This window comes from Helicoverpa armigera, chromosome 4 (assembly GCF_030705265.1).
Source record: "Helicoverpa armigera isolate CAAS_96S chromosome 4, ASM3070526v1, whole genome shotgun sequence".
Classification (NCBI taxonomy): domain Eukaryota; kingdom Metazoa; phylum Arthropoda; class Insecta; order Lepidoptera; family Noctuidae; genus Helicoverpa; species Helicoverpa armigera.
In genome coordinates this window covers 9687290-9712702 of record NC_087123.1, presented here as the reverse complement: position 1 = coordinate 9712702, position 25413 = coordinate 9687290, and the positions used below count along the sequence as shown (strand labels likewise).

The window sequence follows — 25413 nt, the reverse complement described above, 5'->3', positions numbered from 1 at the left end:
TGGCAACCTACCCCGCCTTTGCATGCTGTATGCTACAACGTATAATAAAAAATAATACGAAGATTCTGAATCAGAGAGATCCATCAAACAACAAAATAAAAACTTGAACAGTTTTTCAGAAACTGAATATTCCTTAAACTAAGAAAGAACAGACAAAAACAATTCGTATTGTTATTTCAGCGATCGCAGCTGGGGACTTATCTCCTGCTGTTTTAGAAGATTTAGTTGCGGACACAAGACCCACTGACAGTCAGTCTCAGATCGTGAAGAAAGTTCACAGAGGTAAGGAAAAGAGGTCAAAATTTGAGTAATGGGATATGTTCGAAAATCTATGAGAATTATTTTATAGCATTAAGGGACACTCAAAAAAACAAGCCGAAGTCATATTATAATAGAGGAGTATGGAAGAAGACTGCGTCTACCTAGTTTAAAATTTAGATAAAGGAAAAAGGACTTTTTCTTTGACAATCAGCTGTATTTTTGTCATTCTTATTAATTTCATTCTAGCAATAACAAGAAGACATGTTACTCCATCGGCAATGCACGAAGTATTCTCTACAATATATGCTTGTGATGACAAAGCGGAAATTTTAAAGAAAGTCCGGAAAGGTATGGCATTTATCCCCTTTGCGTTGCTTTTAAGGATTAAATTTCGGATGGCCTTAAAAACGGTATTATTTTAGCGGCAGAAAAAGGACAGTTACCATTGGTCAGTTTGAGTGAAATACTCGATACTGTACATCCAAGTGATAATAAGGTACAAGTTTTAGAGAAAATTCGTAGAGGTAAGTTTGAATTAAATATGCGTTTAGAGTATAAATTTTGAATGTTATCATCCTTTACAAAAATTATTTTTCATTAATTGCAACACCTGATGTTCCAAGTAGTAAAGACAGTTAAGATAAACATTCTCAAAATAATCAAGTAATAAAATTTATTTTAAAAATTTCAGCAATAGAAAAGCGACAAGTATCGCGGTATGTGTTAGACTCGATCTTTGCCAACCATCTTCAGCCTAGTGAGAATACAGCAAACGTTATAAACAACATTCGGAAAGGTATGTAGTCTATTGAATTGATAAGAACAGCACGTAAGGCAATAAAAGGCAAGAAATTATGTGCAAGTTTGGATAAGGCATCTGATCTACATACATCGCACATGGATTAGCATGACTTACATATATGCGAAAAATATATGATAGATAAGTATGTTTTATGATGATTAATACAAGTAAGTTCTCTAAGCCGATGTTGGTTTCAGCTATAAAAGCGGGGCAACTATCACCTGATATTATGGATGATATTCTCACCAATGTACAATCAATTGATACCGATTCTCAAGTCATGAAAAAGATCCGTAAAGGTGAGTTTCATGCCCAATTCATACGTGTAACAACTTAAATGACAATTGAAATAAATAAATAAATAAAGAAATAAATAATGACCCACACAAATATTGTGTCATTCGCAGCGCTAGAAAAAAGAAAAGTGCCACCGCGTATCATTGATGATATTTTCACCAATTTAGAACTTATGAGCAGCAGGACTGTTATAACGAAAGTTAGAAAAGGTAAGTAATAAGAAAAAAATAATAATTTAATATTCATCATAATCAGTTTTTTCGACCAATATCCTACGTGTCTTGTATTTTACAGCGATATGCAAAGGAGAGCTAGTGCCTGCTGTAATGTACGATATAAATGCCACTGTACGACCAAATGACTCAAAATCTGAAGTCTTAAAGAAAGTCAAGAAAGGTAAATAGAAAAGCTTCTAGGAACAACTGACATTAAAAACTTTCTAAGTAAAAGCATCTTAAACTAATCGATTGGGTTTTCCATTATTTTAGCCATAGTAAAATACCATATCCCGGCCAGCGATGCGGATGATATATTAACAAAAATGCGAGCCAGTGATAATAAGTCTGCACTCATCAAAAACATGCAAAAAGGTAACGAAAATTTAGGATATAGTGTTATTTTTTTGGTCGATAATGGATTTAAAATTAATGTTTAATACTTTTTTCAATTTAGCGGTAGACAAAGGTCAGCTAGACCCTGCTGTTTTGGGAAAAATTTTGGCCAACGTTACACCAAGTGATAATAAGATTAAAATTATGAACAGATTGCAAGAAGGTAGGTCGATGCTATTATTATTAAATTCCTTTATTTATAACACGCAAACGATGTGGTACAAAAATGTGTTGATATAGAAGAATGTCGTCCACATAGAATTTAACGGCCTGCTGGTTTGTTTTCTAAGGGAATCAGCCAACAGTGTTAAATTAGAAGTAGTACACAAGTCCACTCTATGCAATTTAGTGGTGATCCCACATGACCGTAGAGAGTTCAGGATTGCAAGATTACCGTGCTCTCGAAGACACGGGGAAGAGTCACAAATAACTTCCAGGGTCCATTAATTTCACAAAGAGGATTTTGGCCCAACTCGGGACCCCGAGCACTGCAGTCGAGCTTACAATCACTAGACAATGATGTGGTCAGTTATATGGTATACACTATACATAGTCAAATGTATAAAACAATATACTCGCCATAATTTTCAGCGGTACAGAAAAGACGCGTGCCGACCAAAGTTATTGATGAAATCTTGGGACCGGCAAAGCTCGTGGCTTCTAAGTCAAGAGTTATGATGAACGTTCGGAAAGGTTAGTAATACCATAATCTTTTTTTTTTATCTATTAGAAATGTTGTTATCAAAATTAATTTTAAAAATATGGTATTGAATTTAATAAAAACGTAAAATTTTATTTCTTTTGTACCTTATATTAAATATCTAATTATCATATGTATTTTCCATTTAATTTTGTCATTTTGGAATTGTTTCCTTGTGTATTTTCCATATTAATTTCAATAATACAAGTTTAATTATATTAGTTGTTATCAAAAGTATAATACCTATGAATGTTTACAGCGATAGCCCAGAAACAACTGTCACCCGATGTCTACGAGGATATTCTGGACAACGTATGCTCAACCGATACACATTCAGTCGTCTTGAACAAAGTTCGTAAAGGTACAATATCTATACTAATATTGTAAAGCAAGCTGAAGAGTTTGTTGCTTATAACAAGCCAATATAAAGAACGATTTATACACTATTTCTAAAATTATATTAGATAAATTCCCTTGTGTCAAGGAACTCTTCTATAATTCATATTGTGGATCAATATAAACTTTTATTTCAGCAATTGAAAAACAACACATCAGTCCCACCGTGATGGAAGATATTCTAGCCAAAGTAAGATCTAGTAATACTAGGTCTGACGTTATAAAGCACGTCGGCAAAGGTAAATATGTCCAAAATGATGTAAATATTTTTCTGAACGATTATTATCAACACTTGGTTTTTATTTTTATTCCAGAGGTAGAAAAAGGAAATATACCACCATCTGTTATGAAGGAAATAATAAAAACTATAAGCCCTAGTGACAATAAAAACAAAGTTATGGAGAAAGTTCGTCAAGGTGCGTCTTTAAACTTTTCTGAGAATAAATTTAAATAAAATTATTTTATTGATTTATTATTCCGATTTATTTGCAGTTCTGGAAAAAGTACACATCCCTTCAGATGTAGTAGATGAAATACTTGGTAGTCAGAAGCTCAGTGATTCTAGATGTGAAATTATTAATAGTGTTCGCAAAGGTAATTAAGGAGTAGCACTTTTACTAAGTTGGAGGATTATACCAGCTATGAATGATTTATTTTATTATTGCATTTATGTATCTACAGCTATAGGCCGAGGGCAACTGTCGCCAGCTGTGATGGATGATATAATGGCGACGGTTGGCCCAAAAGACACAAGATCTCAAGTTTTGAAGAAAGTCAGAAAAGGTAAGATTTTAATATAATTTGAGACATTCATATAATTGGGATATGGTAACTGACTGATTGATATTTTAATCAATGATAAAATTTCAGCAATAACGAAAAAACACATCACACCATCCGTGAAGGATAAGGTTTTAGCACGCGTGCGAACTGGACAAAACAAATCACAGATTTTTAAGAACGTCCGTAAAGGTAAAGGAAACGACGATATTTTCTTGTCTTTATTTACAATAAAAAAATTAATTTAATACCTACATGAAGTAAATATGTATATTAATAATTTACTGTAGCGGTTGATAACGGACTACTACCACCTGATATTGTAAGTGAAATCCTCGTCAATGTAACACCGACCGATAATGAGTATGCGGTCAAAGAGAAGATTCGTCAAGGTAAGTCTTAGAGTGAAGTATACTTTTAACAAACAAACTTCACAAAAGAATGTTACGAATTACAATTTCTTTTTTCCTAGGTATTGATGGCTATCACTACAGCAACACCAGCCTCTCCGGTGTTCTATTTACGAATTTAATGCCAAAGGCAATCTAGAGTGCAATTAAATATTACACTGATACTGGAATTTCCAATAAAATCATACTATTAATGTTTTAACTTACAGCGGTAGAAAAAAGACACGTGCCTCCAAATGTATTGGAGGACATCCTCGCCAGTCAACATCCTTTTCATGATTCAGAAGTTATGCAGAATATACGTAAAGGTAAGTTTATGAAAAGCTTAATATTTTCTCTGCCTAGCCTGTCCCGACCGTGGCCGTAACTTAGCCTAAAACGTAAATATTACTTCAACTTTAAGTTCAGCAACACACTGTCTAAATATTTAATCATTTGCAGCTGTTGGGGAAGGAAAATTATCACCATCAGTTGTTGAAGATATACTATCCAGTGTAGGTCCTAAAGACAAGAAGTCTGTAGTCATGAAGAAAGTCCAGAAAGGTATTGTTTTATATCAATAAGAAATACTTAATTGGCATTTACTAAAATATAAGTTGCAGTATATTAATTACTATGTATTACGGTATATTTTTATAATACTACAGCTATTGGAAAGAGGCATATAACACCCTCTGTGATCAATGAAGTTCTCACGAAAGCACAATGCAGTAAGGATATTCCAGAAATTATGAAAGTCCTCCGTCGAGGTAAGCAAATCTAGGAGTAAGAAAAATAAATTGTGGTATGTTAAGTTTGTTTTTAAAATTGATTATAATTTCAGCCGCGAGGAGAGGTCAAGTTCCACCCGAAGTTTTCAGTGAAGTACTCAACTGTATAAATCCTAATGACACTAAATATATTGCTATGGAAAAGGTCCAGAAAGGTGATTTAATTTTTTTTACTTGGATGACATGATTATGGTTGCCCTTAAATAATTAAAATATTCTTTGTATTATATTACAGCACTGCAGAACAGGCGTGTATCACCAAATATTATGGATGACATTTTTCTCACTAGTCCAAAGCCGAAATCTAGTCAACATGATATTTTGAACAAAGTCCGTAAAGGTAACTGGTAAAATAGTAGCTGTTTATCCAGCGATATACCGCCTTGGGGAACCCTTTGACGTTCTTCTCACGGTTTCTCTTCTACTTTTCTGCAATGACATACATATTTTATTTTCATATAATAAAAAATTTATTCGGCCAGCGTGTCCATTTGGAACTATTCCGAGCTACCGGATAAAGTTTATAGCCTTCTTTGATCAATGGGTTTGAATAGATAATCTTCAAATCAGTTCATCGGTTCTTGAGACAAGTACGACTAAACAAACTCTCAGCTTTACAATGAACATATTGGTCACACGCAAAATATTATTTCAGCTATTGGAATGGGGCATCTAACACCGTCCGTGATGGATGATATACTCGTTGATTCACGTCCATCGGAAACAGAATCACAAGTTATGAGGAAGGTCCGCAAAGGTATTTAAACCATACAAGTAATTATTGATCGAACCGTACTGCTGCTGAACATTTAAAAATAGTGCAGATAAGTGTTAATTTCAATTCAGAGCACTTTCACACCAGCGAATTTCCCGCCCGTGTGAAAGATTTTCTGTCGCTCGGAATGTATCGTGCTTAGTACAACAGAACTATACGTGCAAAAAATCTGCTACTGTGAAAGCACTGTTAAAGGTCTCGCATTGGGATGAGACTAATTTTAGTTAAATCAAATTCAATAAAAAAATATTATAACGATAATGCTGCTGCTGTGAGGGTTTGTTTTCATTCGAAATACCTTTTTAAGTAGTAATTCGATCATGATGCAGTATGTTCTTATTTACGTCCTCAGCCATAGGAAAGAAGCACGTGACCCCTTCAGTAATGGAAGACATAATTGCCAATGTACAAGGCGCTGACAGTCAATCTGAAATTATTAACAGGATCCGTGAAGGTATGTAAAAATCTCTTTATTTATTATCTAATACTAATTCGCTGGTGCACTAACGTGTTCAATTGAAATACTTGGAATTCAACTTATTAAGTATGCGATAAAAGTAACAGTTATGTACTTGAGTAACCCCATATCCACTAGTAAGACTGGTTGTCGGACTTTCTGAGTGTCTGGTGGATAACAGCTGATGAAGATTAAAGGACAGGTGGGACTCATAGATTTACCGGTATTCCAAAATACGGAGGAACTACACATGACAAGATGGCTAACAATCCAAGGACCGACCGCTCTAAGCGTTGCTTAATTTTTTACACGCTTTTTATTAGCTTCACCTGTATGTTTGTATGTTTGTTTGTAACCGACTTCTTTGGGCGCGATTTTGACCCACTTTAAACGGCCAGATTTCGTTCAAACTTTGTAGATTTATTGAGGACCGATGACAATACACTAATTTAATAGAATTATTCCATTTTTAACCGACTTCCCAAAAAGGAGGAGGTTCTCAATTCGGCCGGTTGTTTTTTTTTATGTATTTACATCGATTACTCCGAGGTTTACAGACCGATTTACGTGATTCTTTTTTTGTTCGACGCGGAATAGCTGCCGGTTGGTCCCATAGTCATCAGGTCACGGATCTGATGATGGAAACCCTGAGAAATCGAGGGCAAACTTCGAAAGTTGTAGGCATACGTAGGATAAAAACTTGACACTCAGGTGTATGCCTGAAAGCACTATTCAACAGTGAAGGTTTGGAGCTGACCTGATGATGGAGACCAGAGAGGGTCGAGGGAACTCGACAACTGAATATGTAAACTACCTCGTGTTTGGGCTTATATTATTTGTATTGACGAGACCTTTGCAACAGTGAAGGTTTGGAGCTGATCTGATGATGGAGACCAGAGAAGGTCGAGGGAACTCGACAACTGAATATGTAAAATACCTCGTATTTGGGCTTATATTCTTTGTATTGATGAGAACTTTCGACTTATATGGATAATGACAACTATTCGTATCACTGAAAAGCTGTAAATAAAAAACTTTTTAGTGTTTTTGGAAGTCGGTTTAATTTTTCTGTAAAAAAGTTTTTCAATTTGCAAAATATGATTTTTGTTAATTTATACAATTTTCATATATCGGGTGTGTCGTTCACAATCACATTAAATGAAATGCGTTAATATACTGGTTATTATATGTCGATTAGCGCAAAGGAAAAAGAAAAATACGTAAAAATAAAAAAATGCATTTTTCAAAGAAAGTAAATAGAATAAAAATGTGTGAAAATTAGAACACCATATAAAAGTCAGTCATTACAGACAATTGAAACTCTCCCTTGAAAACTGACAGTTGTCAACTGATCAAAACATTCGATACTCCTAACTTTATCTCTGCTTTACACATGATGTTGTAAATTAGAAAAACGAAAAATGACTCCTGTGGCTAAACCACTGAATGGATTAGCTTATTTTTTTTACAATTCGCCATAGAATATCATAAAGTATATGTGATTAGATTTAATGTGATTGTGAACGACACACCCTGTATAGTCGATAAGGTAAGAAAATTAATTAAAATTTTCTATAATTTTTCTCTACAGTCGAAAACGTAGGAGTCGTTGTTAATTTTTATTTCCAATAAATTATCTTTAGCCGTTTTCTCTAATATTGACAATTTTTTGTATACTAAAGAGATTTTTAATTCTACAAAACAAATAATAGTTTAAAAAAATTAAAAAATTACGTTTTTATAAAAAACCAAACTAAAAGTAGAAAATAAATAATAGTTTAAAAAAAAACTAAAAAACACGCTTTTTATAGAAAACCGAACTAAAAATAGAAAATAAATTTAATGAATTTAAATTAAGAAAATAGTGTTAAAAATTTCAATGAATATTAGTTATTAGTTCGGTTTTCTATAAAAAGCGTGTTTTTTAGTTTTTTTTTTAACTATTATTTATTGATCGATTGATCCGAGCTGAAAATGGAGCAATACGTATCTAAATAGTCTAAAAGCGTAGCTTGACCATTCATACAATAAAGGTATGTATTATTTATTGCTATTTTCTCAGGGGTAGGAAAAGGAAAGCTGCCACCCGCAATATTAGGCGAAATACTGGCGAAAGTGAAACCAAAGGATAAGAAAAAAACGGTCATAAAAAAGGTTCATCAAGGCACGTATATGGTTGCTGGTCTATTAATATTTTTTGTGTTAAAAATTTCCCTCCATTAATTGTAAAAAAATGAGTGAAAAGTAGTAGTCTGTTTCTTAAAATTTCCTATCTAAACTTATATAAGTATGAGCTATATTTTTACAAAACAAACCGAGCCAAAAATGTACCTACCATATTACGCTTAGTCGATATAACATGTGTAAAAGCTATTTATTTTGTTAATTATTGTAATAAACTAAAATTACAGCGTTACAAAAAAGACATGTGCCAGCTCATATCATGGATGATATTTTCGACACTAGAATGATTCCTACTAAATCAAAAGTACTGAAAGGCATTCAAAAAGGTAAGTGCTAAAATATCTCTAGTTTATATAATCCTATCTGTTTCTAGCATTCTAAGAGAAATAATTTCTAGCCAGATAAAAAGTAGTATGTTCTTTCCCAGGCTCTAGACTACATGTGAACTATATTTAATTCAAATCGGTTCTGTATTATTTGCATGAGAGCGCATATAAAGTAACTTCCGAACTAATAATATTGAGTAGTATAGCTAGCTATTCCAAAACCTATTCCCTCTAAAATGGCTCTGATATTTAGAATAGCATTTTGTTTATTACAGCGATCGGTAAAGGAAAGTTAGAACCATCTATTTTAGATGAAGTAATTGAAAAAACAAGTCCGAGTGATAGTCGGTCAGTTGTCCTCAAGAAAATCCGCAGAGGTATGTATAGAAACGTAACCAAGAATTCATGTGAGAATCCAGTATGAAGGGGAGATTCATTCCACAAATGTTGGTGAAACTGCAACCTTTGTGCGCGAACAAAATATGCTAGCAGTGGACTCGCGATAACGTGTTCATTTTTTTTTTTTTTCAACATTTCGGTGGAATTCCACCTTTTAAATTACATACCTAACGTAACAACCTTTCTTTTTTACTTGTAGCGGTTGGTAAGAAGCATATGACTCCTTCAGTGATGGAGGAAGTGATGACAGAACTAAGTGATAGTGACGACTCATCGGAAATCATAGAGAAAGTCTATAAGGGTAAGTCGTTTTTGAAGTATGGGATCGACCATTGAAATATGTTGAAAGTAGCTACTAGACATACTTATGTACATGATTTAACCCGTTAAATGGATAAATAGCGTACTTTGATGTAATCGTGGTGACCGGTCTCTACACGAGGCTAAGTTTAATTATTTCATGCTCATCACGTTAGCATTGGCTGTCGCTAAAAAGCGATGACAATTTGTGTTACATAAGGAGTATTGCAGCGTTATGCTGAACAAGGGCCGTATTTTATGCTTGAAACGCTTATTACTTACCTCTTCTATTTTTATTAACCCAGCTGCGGATAAAGGACATTTACCACCTGCAGTTATGAATGACATTCTCGCACACGTGCTACCTGATGACGACAAAACTGATGTTCTTAAGAAAGTCTGCAAAGGTACGTAGAATAAAGCTCAATTAAAAGATAATATCGTAAATTGATGATTTGTAGTCAGTGATCGACCTTTGCCGTGTTGGCTCTTTAAACATTATTTAGAATTTCTTCAAAACAAATATTTCAGCCATCGAAAAAAGCAAAATACCAAAAGAAACAATGGAGCAATTAGCTGATCATCTACGACCGAAAGATGAAGAGGAAATCATGAAGCGTGTTCGCAAAGGTTAGTTAAAAGGAATTGATCTGAGTACATTTTATGTTAAGGAAGTGGTCTAATAATGTATTGTCATTTCAGCGGTCATCTCGGGGAAAATGACGCCTTCTGTCATTGAAGCGTTAAAAACATTAGAAAAATCTGATACAGAAAGCGTTACAGATAAGAAATCTAAAGTACTAAAGAATATTCGAAGAGGTGAACATCATTTAATTTGTTCGTTATTTTATATATTTTTAAAGGACCACTTATGTCAAATTAATATATTCTTACTTTAGCGGTAGCACAAGGACAACTTTCACCAGCAGTTTTAGATGATCTAAAAGCCAATTTAAAACAGAATGATAAAAAATCCACAGTCGTCAAAAAAGTTCGTAAAGGTAACAAAATTTCATTGGATCTATAAATATTTGCTTTATCGGTTACGTTCTAATTCAATAATATCTAAAATATAATTGTAGCTATAGCAAAGAGGCACATTTCTCCAGCAGTGAAGGAAGATGTGCTAGCTAATGCAGCGACGGCTGTAGATGGCCCTGAAATTGTAAACAAGATTCGAAAAGGTAACTACTGTCCACTCACAGTTGAACATAACACACAGTATTGATATCAATACGATATAGTTAATTATGGATCGTTTCATGTTTAAATAATATCTGTTCATTTATTTTAGCTGTGGATAAGGGAATTATACCCACTACTGTAATGTACGATGTTCTGAAAATCGTAGACCCGAAAGATACGAAGGAAAAAGTCTTAAAGAAAGTTCGTGCTGGTAAATATGATAAGATGTTAGTTCAAATTAAACTGCTGAACTTTGAGAACAATAGTCTAAAATAAAATAAACTATTTCAGTATTGGAAACGAGTACAATATCGCCATATGTCTTGGATGATGTGCTTGCCGATTTGACACCTAGAGATAATAAAGCAGATGTCATAATGAATATTCGGAGAGGTAACACTTTCAATTATTTCAAAACAAAAATTAATTCAAATATTCTACATTAATTGTATTTGATTGCAGCGGTTGATAAAGGACAACTGGCACCAGATGTCCTGGATGAAGTTCTAGCTACAGTTCGTCCAACTGATAATAAGTCTCAGGCCATGAAGAAAGTGCGCAAAGGTAAGACAGCATGTAAAAAACAATAATTAACTTCTGTTTTATCATTCAGCCTATTTCCATACATACCATCACGTTCCATGGTCGTTGGTATCTTTGTATTCGTAAGAATTTGATGCTTTATGATTTTTTTCTTAAATAATATTAATTGCAGCAATTATAAAAAGGCACGTGACACCATCTATCAAGGATGACCTACTTGCGAATGTGCGTACTAGTAAAGATAAATCTGAAGTAATGAAAAGTGTGCGGAAAGGTAATGCTTATAATTATATGTATTTTTATTTGATTTTCCACAAACTTGAAGTGCTGTGAGATATAACTCTTGATTTTCCATTAGCGGTGCAAAGAGGAGAACTACCAAACGACGTTTTAAATAAGATACTAGACACTGTAAAGCCTGCTGATACTAAGTCAGTTATCGTAGATAAAGTCAAAGCTGGTAAGATGACACAAACTAAAAAATCAAATACAACAAAAAATACAATATCATTAGTAACACTATATAACATTTTAGCTTTGGAAGCAAAACAAATACCGCCAACTTTGATAGATGATATTGCTACTAAACTGTATCCTAGGAAAGACAATAAAGCCGAAGTTATAGCTAACCTACGTAAAGGTCTGTTGAACAAAATAACTTGATATGTAGTTTAGTGTTCATATTTTGGATTCGAAATCAGATACACAATAATTAATCATATTCTAGTCGTGGAAAAGGGACAAATCTCTGCCGATGTGTTGGAGGATGTCTTATTGAATGTACGTAACAATGACAATAAATCCCAAGTCATGAAGAAACTTCAAAAAGGTAAACATGATTAATTTGATGCTTATCTCATATTTCTCAAGTTTAGCTTTTATTTATTCATAGACTGAACTAATATTTGGGTGTAATGTAAACATTAATGATTATTTCATAATGTGTTTTCACTTACCTGAGAAAGAAATTCTTATACTATTTTAGCAATAGCAAAGAGGCATGTGACGCCATCGGTCGCCGAAGAAATATTGATAAAAGCACAAGCTAGCCCAGATAAATCAGCAGTTATGAAAAATCTTCGTAAAGGTAAAAAATTATTTAGAACAAAACCGCAGGTATTTTTATTGAAATTGAACCTTTTAATGAAAACCTATTTATTTTAGCGGTAAACAAGGAGACGTTACCGCCCGATGTTATGGACGATATTTTAGCTAATGTAAGACTTAGCGACGATAAATCTCAAGTTGTAGACAAAATCCGAACAGGTAAGTTATCTGAATAACCAAACATTTTTATTTTGAAAACTGGAAGCTTTATACTGTATAACTAAACATAATTAATTTCAGCGGTTAGGAAGAGGCAAGTTTCGCCCTACGTGATGGACGATCTAATGCCTGAATTACAACCTTCTAAAGAAAAAAGAGGAGAAATTCTAAAGAACCTACGGGAAGGTCATATTGTAGCTTCTTTAGCTTTGATTTTGTATATATAAAATAAAACGACATATAGCTAATTGTTAATAGTATTATAATCATTGATCACCATCCTCCTGGCTTTAATCCCAATTTCACCTGGATTTTGCGCAGAATGACTTCCTTTTCCATATTTTATTATTTGATGTCATCTCACGAGTAATATTTTTTGTAGCTAGGTAGGCCTTTTACATACTTTGTAGGTAGGTAGATCTTTCATAAAATCCAGCTATGTGTAAGTATTACTCGATAATCAATATAACTCTATGCATATTTTTATAGCGTTAGACAAAGAACAATTACCACCTGCAGTAATGGAAGATATACTGACGAATGTGCACGACAATGATGATCAGTCAGATGTCATGAAAAAGGTCCGGAAAGGTAACAAACATTCAATTAATATGCAACAAAAGAATTATTGGAAATAGCTTTAGAATTTGACTTAGATTATATTCAGCTCTGGAGATCATATTCTACGTGAAAATAGTCCCAAATCTTTTACTTGAGATGAATTTTATTATATCCATTTGTCTCACTCTTGCTCCTAACAGTAGTTTGTTGAGGAAAAAACCTGTATTATATAGCTCTAAAGTTCTTGATAAGAATCCAGGCCTGAAAATCATAACGAAATATAATTTCAGCTATAACCAAGAACTACATATCTCCTTCTGTTGCAAACATGGTCCTCACTAACGTCAACTCTAGTGAAAAAAGGTCACAAGTTCTAAAGAATGTTCGGAAAGGTAAAATGTGATGTGAATCAAATAATAATTAAAGCCTGCCCGAAAAACTTTTGACATGATTATAAAAATATTTTCAATTTATGAGCAAAGACCTCTCGTTACGGGCTATTCAATTTCCGAAATATGTTTGTACCTACTGACTGTCAAACTATTAGAGCTAACTGAATAGATGGACCGAAAAAAACTAATTTGACACTCAATATTCTGGTTGCATAACTTTAGTTCCTTAAAATAAGTTCTATGTGCATATTTCAGCTGTCGATAACAAACAAATACCAGCCGATGTAATGGACAAAATCAACGCTAGTATTAAACCAAAAGACACCAAATCTATGGTTATTGAAAAAGTGAAGAAAGGTAGATAGAGTTGATATAATAGTTATATAGTAAGTAATAGATATAGTGAAAACACAAACAAACAATCGATTTAAGAACATTATCAATAACTAGCTTTTGCCCGCAACTTCGTTCGCGTGGAATAGTGACTACCAGCAGATTTTTGATTTGACCAATAGATGGCGCTATATGTCCGGAATATATTTTTTTTTTTTTGTAATAAAAACTATCCTATGTCCTTTCTCAAGTTTCAAACTATGTCTGTACCAAATTTCACACAAATCGGTTTAGTAGTTTAGGCGTGAAGAAAAGACAGACAGACAGACAGACAGACAGAGTTACTTTCGCATTTATAATATTAGTTTGGATTATTTTTGGTAGGAGTCCAAAATTGTTTTTGTACTTAAATATTTACAATTAACGTTGCAGAGATTAATGAAAGAAAAATGCCAAAGTACGCCATAAATGATCTTGTTGCGAAAATACAACCCGTTGATCATAAGGAAGATGCCGTTAAGCAGATTCGACGAGGTTTGTTAAAATATAGTAATTCCTAGTCCTAATTTATTTTAGCGGATTAACAAAAATAGTAAAGATGAAAAATAGTTGAAGCAGCCTATTTCTTAACTAAGTGCTTCCAAGTAGTGGATCGTGTTGGTCGTCTCTTCCCATGTATTCTCTTATCTCCTTAAAACATAAATACGCCACATCCTGTCAATCAACTGCCCCAAAAAACAAAACATTTAATAATTTGTTTTGCAGCGGTTGCAAAAGGACAACTGGCACCTGAAGTACTGAAAGAAGTAATGACCGATGTGCGTCCTACTGATAAAAAGTCGGAAATCATGAACAAAGTTCTTAATGGTAAGATTATGATACACTATTTATTACTATTAGTTATTACAGATTTTTTTAAAGATAGGAATTGTAACAGTTGTGTTGTAATAATTTCAGCTATAGCAAAACAGCATGTAGCGCCTTCAGTGGCAGAGAAAGTTCTACAACGTGCACAAGTTGGTAAAACAAGATCTGGAGTTTTAAGGAACGTGTTAAGAGGTAAGCTTGAAAATCCGGATGCAGTCTAAGTTTATTAAAAGGGTACATAGAATTGACAAAAAGGCTAAGGAAGTATTCGTACGAGTATGATTCTATCCAATATAATAGAATAACACAAAAAAGTTATAGACGTTGTTACTTCTACTGATGTTATATGTATTCTAGTAAAAATATAAAAAAGATTAAATAAAACTTAATTGTAATACAAGAAATCTTTTTAGCTGTGGACAAAGGAGAACTACCAGCTGATTTCATGGACGACCTTCTCAATGATATAAATCCGTCGGACAATAAGGCTGATGTTGTGGAGAAAGTCCGAAAAGGTATGATATCATTGTTTATTATTAAACTAGCCGTTTTCCCGTGGTTTCACCCGCAACCCGTCGGAGCTACAGATAATTTAGCTTTCTAATGGTGAAAAAATATTTTAAATCGATCGAGTAATTTTTGAGTTCATCCATTACAACCAAACAAACAAACAAAGTTTTCCTCTTTATAATATTAATATAAATAGATTACTAGAGACAGAGCTTGATTGAGTTTATGACTGTTTTTATAGGCTACAAAACTCACCTATTCGTCTTATCAGAAATCATTTTAAGAAGGAAATATATATATATATAGTTCAACTTGACTAATGAATTTGGTTTTGTAGGTCTAGAGAAGAGGCAAATTCCCCCCATCGTAATGGATGATATCGTTGTCAGTCTACAACCGCCCAATCAGGAACAGCATGAGGCGTTACAAGTCATACGAGATGGTAAACTAGAAGTCAAACGCCTTCATTCATTTTTAAAATTAAATGTTCATAAATTTTGTATCATGTTAATGGCCACTGGCCGTTTTTGTTGATAATTAAATTAATAAAAAAAAAATAATGAGGTCTAAAAGAAGGTTTGATTTCAGCGGTAGAAAAAGGTCAAATTGAGCCTGATGTTATGGACGAAGTAGTTGAAAAGTTACGTCCAAGCGACAAAAAGTCGAAAATATTGAAAGATTTCAAAAGAGGTTGGTACCGAAAATAATTTATACTAGTTGCAACCCCACAGTTTCTTTCTTGTCCCGAGGAAACCCGCATGGATAAAAAGTAACCAAATGATTATTGTATGCTATATTATTGTGAAGTTTTAATAAAATCTGTGCATATTTTCAGCTGTGGCAAGAAGGCATTTAACGCCGTCGGTGACGGATTTGGTACTCGCCGATGTAAGAAAGGGAGAAAATAAGAGCGACGTTCTCAAAAATGTAGAAGAAGGTTTGTTATTCGATAACCTCCTGATAATGCATGTGCATATATAACTACTAAGATATAAATATATGCCATAGTCCATTGTCCTTTTATTGTATTTTCTTCTGAGAACGACATTTTTTTGCAACAAGTAGATTCTCACTTTACCTATAAAAGTTACATGATGTTGCAATCTATCTATCTTTTAAACATTGTTTTGTTTGTAGCCGTAAAGAAGAAACGGTTACCGCAAACTGTCATGGACGATATTAAAGCATCTGTAAAACCTGCTGACACCAAGTCAGAGATGTTAGCGAAGATAACCAAAGGTAAATAATATTATTGTTGAATTCCCAGAACATTGAAAATAATTAGCAACTCGCCCATAGAAATTATATACCTCCCCATCACTCAGTTTATCACAAACCGACACAGAAGACTCCGAAACTACTCAATCGATTTGAAAATTCTGTCACTATTGAGAACCTAGATTGTCCCCAAGTAATGTAGGCTATATTTTGTCCGGGTACGACAAGAAATTCCGATTTATACTCGTTAGAAACAGCTGGTGTTTTATATGCAGTAATTTTGGACCACGGTATTAAAAATTAAACATTTTTTATTATAGCTGTAGAACAGAGGCAAATTTCACCAGTCTTCTTAGACGATATAGTCGAAAACTTGACACCACCAGAACAGAAAGAAGATAAAACAACGAAAATTAAGAATAATCTTTTAGGAAATATACGTAAAGGTATTGTATCACGTGGATTTTAACATTACCTATAGGCAACACGCTCAATGTCAAAGTTTACATTTTATATTCTACTATATTCTGACTTTTGTTTTTGAAGGTATTCCTTGTTTTCCTCTAAAGCCAAATCTACGGCTACTATTCAGCAACTTCCAAATAATAAAGGGTAAAAAACCGGCCAAGTGTGAGTCGGACTCGCGCACGAAGGGTTCCGTACCATCCAAAGTAATATTCCATACATATTTATGGATATCGAGCAAAAATTAGCAAAATCACGTTTGTTGTATGGGAGCCCCCAACTATTTATTTTTTTCTATTTTTCAGTATTTGTTGTTATAGCGGCAACAGAAATACATCATCTGTGAAAATTTCAACTGTCTAGCTTTCACGATTCATGAGATACAGCCTGGTGACAGACGGACGGACGGAAGTTTTAATAAATATCAACGAATTTAAATTAAACTTATATTTCCTGATTTAGCTGTAGACAAAGGTGATATAGATGCTAAGGTTTTGGATGAAGTAAAAAAAGAAATTCAACCGGATGATAAGGCATCTCAAGTTCTTAAGAAAGTCCGTAAGGGTGAGTGAATTCTGTCAGATAATATTAAAATAATACACAAAATGCAATTCCTATCAGCTTAGCCTTTTCCCAACGATGTTAGAGATGGCTTCGTTCCGCATGGAGCGACTGCCTATCTTACCTCCTCAAGCCGGTTAAATACCCCTTTTGGTATTGCTTATGTTACTGGCTAAGACAGGTTATCAGACATTCTGGCTTCTGACTACCCATAATGATTGTAAGATGGTCAAATAACAGCCGAGACCCACGAAATTAGCGTGCCTACCGTGCGTACAAAATACAATAAGTTCTGTAACTATTCTGTAACAGGAAAATATCACACATGAGATTAATCCCAATGAAGGGATAACATAATTATTATTTGTGTTTATTCAATGCTTTTATTTAATTACCTATTAGGGATAATTTAGTTTAATGAGATCATAAAATAAATATTAATAGATTCTGTCATGATGCAATGTCAAAGGTCAGAACTCTTTAGGGGAAGAAAACGGACGATGAAAAGGCTGATCATAATGATTATGATAATTAGAATCTGGTCTGTCCATACACATGTCCAATACAACCCTTAGTCATTTTAATTAATTACGTCTAAATGTTACATATTCTGGTCTAAATGGCAGTACTATTTATTTCAGTGTTAGCAAAAAAGCGCGTGCCTTCCAGTATTGCTAATAAAATGTTAGAAGAAGCATCGTCTGAGGATGGTAAGACATGAAATATTATAAAAATAATTACAAAAATGCTATATAATGATATATTTCTTTTGTAGTGTTATGAAAAGGGGATTTCACTTTAAATTATATATTTTAATCAATGTAGGAATTATTTAAAATTTCACTTTTTCCTCTCAAAGTACATCTTCCTGAACCATGACCATGATATCATAACGAATGTACGTCAAAAACAGGAGTTTCCAATACTAAGTGGTTTTCCCTTTAGGTACTATTGTCCGCAGAAATGCCTGACCACCATAAGGTAAATTTTAACTTGCACTTAAAAATTAGAAGCTCTCAAGCCCCGCCTCCTGACCTTGAATAGGCCAATGAAAAACAAGATCGCCCGGCGGCGCCCGGCGACCAACCGAGCGCACGTGCCACAGTTTTTAATGTTTTTAATATTGACTCGAGTTATTGACATCACTGTGATTTTCGCTTAGGGCGGCTCGTGTCGGAGCATGTTTATGTGTGCGTGCGGTTTCGAACGCTTGTTGGGAATTTCGTAGATGTCTACTTATATTTCAACTGTGCATGCGCCGTTCCATATCTTCCGTGTTCCGTAATTGATACCAGTATTCTGATCAGTTCTCATAGCGTCATAAATCGACACCTAAGTGGCAAATCCTTTTTAGGGTTCTATTGTATTCGCTCCTCCGTCCGTCCGTCCGTCCGTCCGTCTGTCGCCAGGCTGTATCTCATGAACCGTGATAGTTAGGGAGCTGAAATTTTCAAAGAAGATGTATTTTTGTTGCCGCTATAACAACAAATTAAATAAATAAACAGATATGTATAAACTACAAATACAAATAAACTGAAAAGTAGAATTCAATAAATATTGTGGGGGCTCCCATACAACAAACGTGATTTTTTTGTCCGTTTTATAAATAATGGTACGGAACCCTTCGTGCGCGAGTCCGACTCGCACTTGGCCGGGTTTTTAATATACTAGTCAGTGTTCTATCTAGATCTAGGCTACTTTGGTGTTTGAAATACTACTAGTACGTCAAACTTGACACTTCTCACCAGGTGGTACCAGTATCACAAGCACTGGCCAGCATACTTACTGGTATCATTTACGGAACACACCCGTAGTCTTTGGAAGTAATTTTTGTAAATATGTATTATTTTTTACCGACCGCCGGCAGTGTATATCAACCCCATTCCACCAATTTATCATAAGCGATGTGCGAGCAAAAATGCGTTTTGAATCTTAAGTGTTACTAGTTAAGATTCAAACTCGCATGTCGCTTACGATAAAATGGGAAGGTTTAACATCACTCGATATCATTCACGTTTACACATTCCCTCATACAAAACAAAAAATAAAACACTGTTTTAAAGATTTATCATGTTTATTAACTTAATAAACAAACAAAAACAATAGAAAATAACAACAATATCATCATAACATGTAGGAATAAAAAAATACTCGTAGAAATGAGAAAAACACAAATGAAGAACCAAGCAATCAGTAAAAACACAACTTCTGAGGAATGCGCAAGCATTGCCCGCGAAATTCAAATTTTTACAATGCCACTTTTATTCTAGTTACGACAAGACAATTTTTTTGATAATATAGAATATCTTATTTTGACGGGTAATATTGGCATTTTTGGTTGACCAGTTTAAATCAATTAATAGAATTCCCTCTCGTTCTGTCTTAAAAACCGTAAGTTCTTAGTCTAAGCAATTCTTTACCAATTACGGTTTGAGGTGATACTTTTTTTTTATTTATTTAAAACACCTTAAACTATCATTACAGGGTTTACCTTAATGCAATAGCTTTTTAACATAGCACAAATAAATATAAGTATAAAATATTTGGTGGCTTTTATTATGCTTACAGACAATTATTAGTTTAGTTCTAATTAAAAAATAAATCTTGATTCGTCATGGCTTACCGCTTATGAAATAGTTTTATTTATAAAACGATTGTAAAAGAACATTCATATTTTTTAACAATAATTATAATTTAAATGATATACAAGATTTATACTGTCTTTAAAAACAAAAAAAAATCTTAACTAAAAAAGGCAAAAACAATCAAAATCTTCTCTAAGATGAAATTAACGAATATAAAATAATATTTCTTTAATTACCATTAACAACATTACCAAACAACAACAAAAAAAAATTACAACATAATTATAACGATATAAAGGCAGTGAAAGATATTAAACACATACATGTTTTGAAATGGCACAAATAAAAACTAATGTATGCAATAATACAATATATGAAAAAAAATAACAATAAAAAAAATGTAGATTAAATTATGCTAACAATTGGTAGTTTGTAGTAATAAACAAAATAAATCATGATCCATCTTAACATTATATAAGAAATGGCTTTATTTATAAAAATAAATCATTTTAAAATGACCTGAATAGTGATATATTTTACAACAAAATATGTAAGAAAAATAAACAAAACTAAAATAAAAGGCACAAATAATCAACATCTTCTCTAAAACTTAATTAACGTATAGTAAATAATATTGTCTTATCTAGGCACACGGCAGTGTGTCCGCCAAGTTCGAGCAAAAAAAAGCGACACACCGGCCGCGGCCGTGGGTTATATTACACGAACCATTTCGGGCCAAATTCTACCCCCCTATAACTCAAAATCTATTTTATTTACGCATATCAAATTTCTAGTATCTGTTGAGACCCCCTCATTTATCTAAAATACAAAATTTCATTAATATATCTTTTGTAGGTCTTGAGATATTGACGTCAGAAAATCGCTATTTTTACTATACACTCACTGACTGACTGACTGACTCACTCATCAAAAACCTAGACCACTTCCAATGGTCGTATTGACTTGAAATTTGGCATGGAGGTAGGTCTTTATGTCAAGGTAAAGGGAAAAATCTGAAAATGGCCAAGTTTCAAAATAATGAAGGTGTTTTATACCCGGTGTAAATTTATACCAACCTTTCACATTTTTGTTTTGGGTGGGATTATATTTAGTTAATATATAGTTAATATAACATAATCATTAATATTTCGTCATTGCGCCTCCTGCGTCAATGACTGCGTCGCACCTCGACCTTATTGATTTTACTAAATTATCACACAAGTCCGTTCCTCGAATTGACTCCCAAGCTTCTTGACAGTGGTTTAGTAGTTCTAGTTGGGTTCTCTCCCTTCTATTATCCCACCTTTGGACCATTATACCCCACAAATTTTCAATGGGGTTGAGGTCAGGGGATCGAGATGGCCACCGCAGGGTTTTTATTTCTGGTTGGTTCGCCAACCAGTCCTGCACAATGCGTGCCTGGTGTATGGGGCAATTATCCTGAATGAAGAGGAATTCCGGTAGCTCTGCTCTCGGATACACCGTGCGCACCGTTGGCACCAACGTATCCTCGAGCAAATCTCTATAATTTAGGCCATTTGCTCGCCCTGGAAAGTGGACCAGTTCTCCGGGACCATCTGCACTCATCCAGCCCCACATGTTTAGGCAAATTCTGCCCGATTCATTGTTTGCCACGACATTTCGCGGTTCATAGCGCGTATTCACAATGCGCCACAAGTGTTTACGGCCATGCTGACTTGACCGAAAACACTTTTCGTCAGCAAATACAGCATTTGCGAAATTCGCATCCCTGTGCTCTCGTGCAAATCGCACTCGCGCAAGTTTTTGCTCTTCGGTGAGCACAATTTTTCGTGCCGGTTTACGGTGGTGCACTCCCGACCTGTGTAATGCACGGCGAATGGTGTCCGTTGACACGTCATATTCTTCAGCGAACACTCTCGTCGGCGTGAAGGCGTTTTCTTCTTGGTAGATGTCTACCATACGTTGGACGTTATCCTCTGTAAGGACACGAGTTCGTCCTACTCGTGGTCTATGTTCCAAGGAACCCTCCGCTTCATAGCGTCTGATCCACAGCCGGACGGTATTTCTCTAAAAGCAGAAAATAATCACATTATTAGCGGCCTTGTTTATAAAAAATCTACTAATTAAATCAGGTTTGGTGTTTGAAATACTGCTAACACGTCAAACTGACACTTCTCACTAAGTGGCACACTACTACAATATGGCATCAGACTCATGATGTCACGGGCACTGGCCAGCATGATTGTCACATTTTCGGAACACACCTCTTACGTAACCAGCACAAAAGTGGTATATTGAAAATTTGAATTTAGCGGGCAACGCTTGCGCATTCCTCAGAAGTTGTGTTTTTAATGATTGCTTAGTTCTTTATTTGTGTTTTTATCATATCTAAAAGAATTTTCTATTCCTATACGGTATTTTATGATGAATAAATATATCGTTGTAATTTTTTGTTGCTGTTTGTTATCTGTTTTGAAGATTTAGGTATATAGTTTATAAACCTGATACCTAAATCTTCAAAACAGTGTTTTTGCGAAGTTAAACAAAGAAATCAAAATTACTTTGAGGTGTATATTATTCGTGCGAATGATGTCGTGTGATCCTATCCTGATGTTAACATTATCATATAGGTATACTTATATGCTTTAAAATAAACTACATATGTAGGTAAGTAGGTAGGTAAGTATTTCCAAAAACATGAGAACGCGGGCGGGCGGCGCGTGCGCTTGGCCGGTCAAACAAAAAATGCTCTGCGCTGCGCTTTGCTCTAAGTGCCTCGAACGTAATAATCTCAGTTAAGTATTTCCATCGTAAAAATCGTTTCCTCAAAGCCGTTCATTTTATACCAAAGTAGGCTGTTTCACGTGGTTCCACTCGCATCCCGGGGAACTGCCTACCTACTCCTCGTTCCCGATTAAATATAGCTTTACGAAATACAGGTAAGTAATACAAGAAATTTACGAAACAAGACGCGCGAAAAACATAACCCTTATCTAATAGTCAGGTAAACAATTTTTTCTGACAACATAAAAAAATTAAACAATATTTTTCTTCTTCAAATTGAAATAGACAGCGCATATATCAGTCAGAAAGTAGCCATACCGAGTTAACCGAGTCGGCGCATCACAATAAAGCAATAAACTTGTGACTAAGCCGTTCTTTGCATAATGAGTCATTGCGAATCAATCATTGAGCCGCTGCCATATGGTCTAAATTAGCGTTCGCAACAATGGAGACCATGAAACAGATAGTGCGTGTGTGAGCGAGAAAGTAGGCCTACAGAGTTGGTGCATCACAACAAAGCAAGTAGATACAAACATAGATATAATTATGTATATTTTGAACCTGTTTCTAAGCCATGCTTTGCAAATGTGAGTTCAAATGCATTGTGAATTAATCCTTAAACCGCCGTCGTAAGGTCTAAAATCATGTCCCCAATGACGAAGACTACTTAAAAATTTGAAAATGTTACATTTTATGATAAGTTTACTTCGTTCCAATTGTTTAAAAAATATTAGTTTTATAGGAAGTAATTCAAATATGTAGCTAGCAAATCACTTCATATCACATATTTCGAATACATTTTAGTAATCATTATCTTAGTATTATTATAACTCTGCAATAACACCAATAGCAATTTAAAGTGGCTTGCGAAAATTATTTTATTGATAAATTCAAAATTTGAAATATTAAACTCACAAAGTTATGAAGCCTAAGTATGAATATTAATGCCTATTCTTTATAGGTATATATCGATGGATTCACGTTTATGGAATTTTTTATACTTATTTTTTTTTAATTACTATGTTATTTTAAACTATATATGTTGCTGTGCCCTAACAGGGTCCATAATTGTACTGTAGTTTTAAGCCTTGTATACCACCTATTACACACATTATGCAATACAAATAAATGAATATGAATATAAGTCAACTTTCGTTATAACGATGAATAAAAGGTTTCGTATTTTGAAACAAGAAAAATTTATCACAATAATTATTATCAAAATTATTTATGTAGTACTTACGCTCATGTGCAGTTGGTCAGCAATTTGACTAATATTAAATCCTTGTTCATGTAACACTATTATCTGGTTACGCTCTTCATGTAGGAGATTTCTGGAAGACATTTTAACACAAAAATGTTCCAGCACTAGTCAGAATCCAGTATTCACGCACAGGTCAACGTTTAGGCAATCAAGGGTCCAGAAAACAGAGCGAAAGTCGAGATTCAAAAGGTCCAGTAAGCACGCCAAGTTCAAAGAGTTCGTCCGTAATATCCACAAAAATCATAAAACAAGTAACACGTCACTAAGCTGCGCAGGGCAGTTTGCAACTAATTACATTAACTCTCTCCTAATAGGCGCAACCCTCTTAGGGGGCGTGGTTTTGCGCCGTCGCAAGATTTAAGCGAAAAAATTTTTAAGTGAGCAGGCACTTCTGCTGATTATAGTACATGGCAGTTCCAATTAATTCTAGAAATATTTACTAATTTCAATAATTGCAGCTCTTAGTGACGAACAGACAACAGATTCCGGCGAACAGGATGCTCAAATGTTGAATAGGATGGAGAAACGTTTAGAGCAAAAGGATAAGGCTGATATTATGAGTAACGTTCAAAAAGGTAATGACGACTTTCTTGTGTTGGCACCATTTCCCGTCTAACCAAATGCAGCTAAGTAAGGTAGACTGCACATCAGTGGTAACTGTCATGCACCTCAACTCAATAGTAATAAGTACGATTTTCCTTTACCACTGACCTGAAGTTGACTGTGCCATTGATATCGGGTAACAGAACTACTGAACTAACATACTTTTTGAATTCCAACTACCCTACTATAAGTACTGCCAAAAATCTAGAGATGACAGATCGTCGTGACCGTCAGAATTGCTGTCATCATACGACATATCGAAAGTTGCTACCTAATTGCTACCTGCTTTCATTACTTGCTAACAATAGCTACTCTCGTGGTTTTTAATTTAATCAGTAACATAGGCTATATTTTATCCCGGTGCGGCCAGTAGCTCCTAGGGGACGCGGGTGAAACCGCGGGAGAACGGCTAAGTATGTTCGATAAAATTGTTTTGTACCTGGATTTTCAGCTGTCAAAGATGGTAAACTAGCACCCGCTGTTATGGATGACATATTGGCCAACGTACGAAAAACTGACAATAAGTCTAAAGTTATGAAGAAGGTTCAAAAAGGTATGTTGTATAATTTTGTCCACTGCCTCTTGGATAATGGCAGGAATTTTTATTTGGTCTTTGGTATTAATACCTATTATTATTTAATTAAGAGCAAATTTTTCAATCCTTTGACATTTACTTGTATCTAAGGAATAAATAGGAACATTATCTATAATATAAAAATGAATCGCAAAATGTGTTGGTAAGCGCATAACTCAACAACGCCTGGACCAATTTGGCTAATTCTTTTTTTGTTGTGTTTGTTATTGTCAGGAGAAGGTTCTTATAAAA

At 34.3% G+C, this 25413-nt stretch overlaps 1 protein-coding gene across 1 annotated transcript in view; it reads left to right on the top strand.

Annotated features, from left to right (window-relative positions):
- Positions 1 to 25413, top strand: part of LOC110374993 (uncharacterized) — a 48448-nt gene that overhangs the window by 3210 nt on the left and 19825 nt on the right. Inside the window, exons 10-68 of the mRNA XM_064034343.1 lie at positions 181 to 282; positions 508 to 609; positions 684 to 785; positions 953 to 1057; positions 1261 to 1362; positions 1471 to 1569; positions 1655 to 1756; positions 1849 to 1950; positions 2033 to 2134; positions 2563 to 2664; positions 2931 to 3032; positions 3205 to 3306; positions 3382 to 3483; positions 3560 to 3661; positions 3749 to 3850; positions 3938 to 4039; positions 4138 to 4239; positions 4467 to 4565; positions 4699 to 4800; positions 4905 to 5006; positions 5081 to 5182; positions 5263 to 5367; positions 5683 to 5784; positions 6155 to 6256; positions 8322 to 8423; positions 8671 to 8769; positions 9045 to 9146; positions 9368 to 9469; positions 9774 to 9875; positions 10000 to 10098; positions 10171 to 10287; positions 10368 to 10469; positions 10551 to 10652; positions 10763 to 10864; positions 10945 to 11046; positions 11116 to 11217; positions 11369 to 11470; positions 11555 to 11656; positions 11732 to 11836; positions 11924 to 12025; positions 12182 to 12283; positions 12361 to 12462; positions 12544 to 12648; positions 12952 to 13053; positions 13314 to 13415; positions 13671 to 13772; positions 14181 to 14282; positions 14514 to 14615; positions 14706 to 14807; positions 15029 to 15130; positions 15463 to 15567; positions 15714 to 15815; positions 15961 to 16062; positions 16263 to 16364; positions 16664 to 16789; positions 17271 to 17372; positions 18011 to 18079; positions 24443 to 24559; positions 25039 to 25140. Of these exons, the coding sequence (XP_063890413.1) occupies positions 181 to 282; positions 508 to 609; positions 684 to 785; positions 953 to 1057; positions 1261 to 1362; positions 1471 to 1569; positions 1655 to 1756; positions 1849 to 1950; positions 2033 to 2134; positions 2563 to 2664; positions 2931 to 3032; positions 3205 to 3306; positions 3382 to 3483; positions 3560 to 3661; positions 3749 to 3850; positions 3938 to 4039; positions 4138 to 4239; positions 4467 to 4565; positions 4699 to 4800; positions 4905 to 5006; positions 5081 to 5182; positions 5263 to 5367; positions 5683 to 5784; positions 6155 to 6256; positions 8322 to 8423; positions 8671 to 8769; positions 9045 to 9146; positions 9368 to 9469; positions 9774 to 9875; positions 10000 to 10098; positions 10171 to 10287; positions 10368 to 10469; positions 10551 to 10652; positions 10763 to 10864; positions 10945 to 11046; positions 11116 to 11217; positions 11369 to 11470; positions 11555 to 11656; positions 11732 to 11836; positions 11924 to 12025; positions 12182 to 12283; positions 12361 to 12462; positions 12544 to 12648; positions 12952 to 13053; positions 13314 to 13415; positions 13671 to 13772; positions 14181 to 14282; positions 14514 to 14615; positions 14706 to 14807; positions 15029 to 15130; positions 15463 to 15567; positions 15714 to 15815; positions 15961 to 16062; positions 16263 to 16364; positions 16664 to 16789; positions 17271 to 17372; positions 18011 to 18079; positions 24443 to 24559; positions 25039 to 25140 (6042 nt within the window). The remainder of the gene's footprint in view (positions 1 to 180; positions 283 to 507; positions 610 to 683; positions 786 to 952; positions 1058 to 1260; positions 1363 to 1470; positions 1570 to 1654; positions 1757 to 1848; positions 1951 to 2032; positions 2135 to 2562; positions 2665 to 2930; positions 3033 to 3204; positions 3307 to 3381; positions 3484 to 3559; positions 3662 to 3748; positions 3851 to 3937; positions 4040 to 4137; positions 4240 to 4466; positions 4566 to 4698; positions 4801 to 4904; positions 5007 to 5080; positions 5183 to 5262; positions 5368 to 5682; positions 5785 to 6154; positions 6257 to 8321; positions 8424 to 8670; positions 8770 to 9044; positions 9147 to 9367; positions 9470 to 9773; positions 9876 to 9999; positions 10099 to 10170; positions 10288 to 10367; positions 10470 to 10550; positions 10653 to 10762; positions 10865 to 10944; positions 11047 to 11115; positions 11218 to 11368; positions 11471 to 11554; positions 11657 to 11731; positions 11837 to 11923; positions 12026 to 12181; positions 12284 to 12360; positions 12463 to 12543; positions 12649 to 12951; positions 13054 to 13313; positions 13416 to 13670; positions 13773 to 14180; positions 14283 to 14513; positions 14616 to 14705; positions 14808 to 15028; positions 15131 to 15462; positions 15568 to 15713; positions 15816 to 15960; positions 16063 to 16262; positions 16365 to 16663; positions 16790 to 17270; positions 17373 to 18010; positions 18080 to 24442; positions 24560 to 25038; positions 25141 to 25413) is intronic.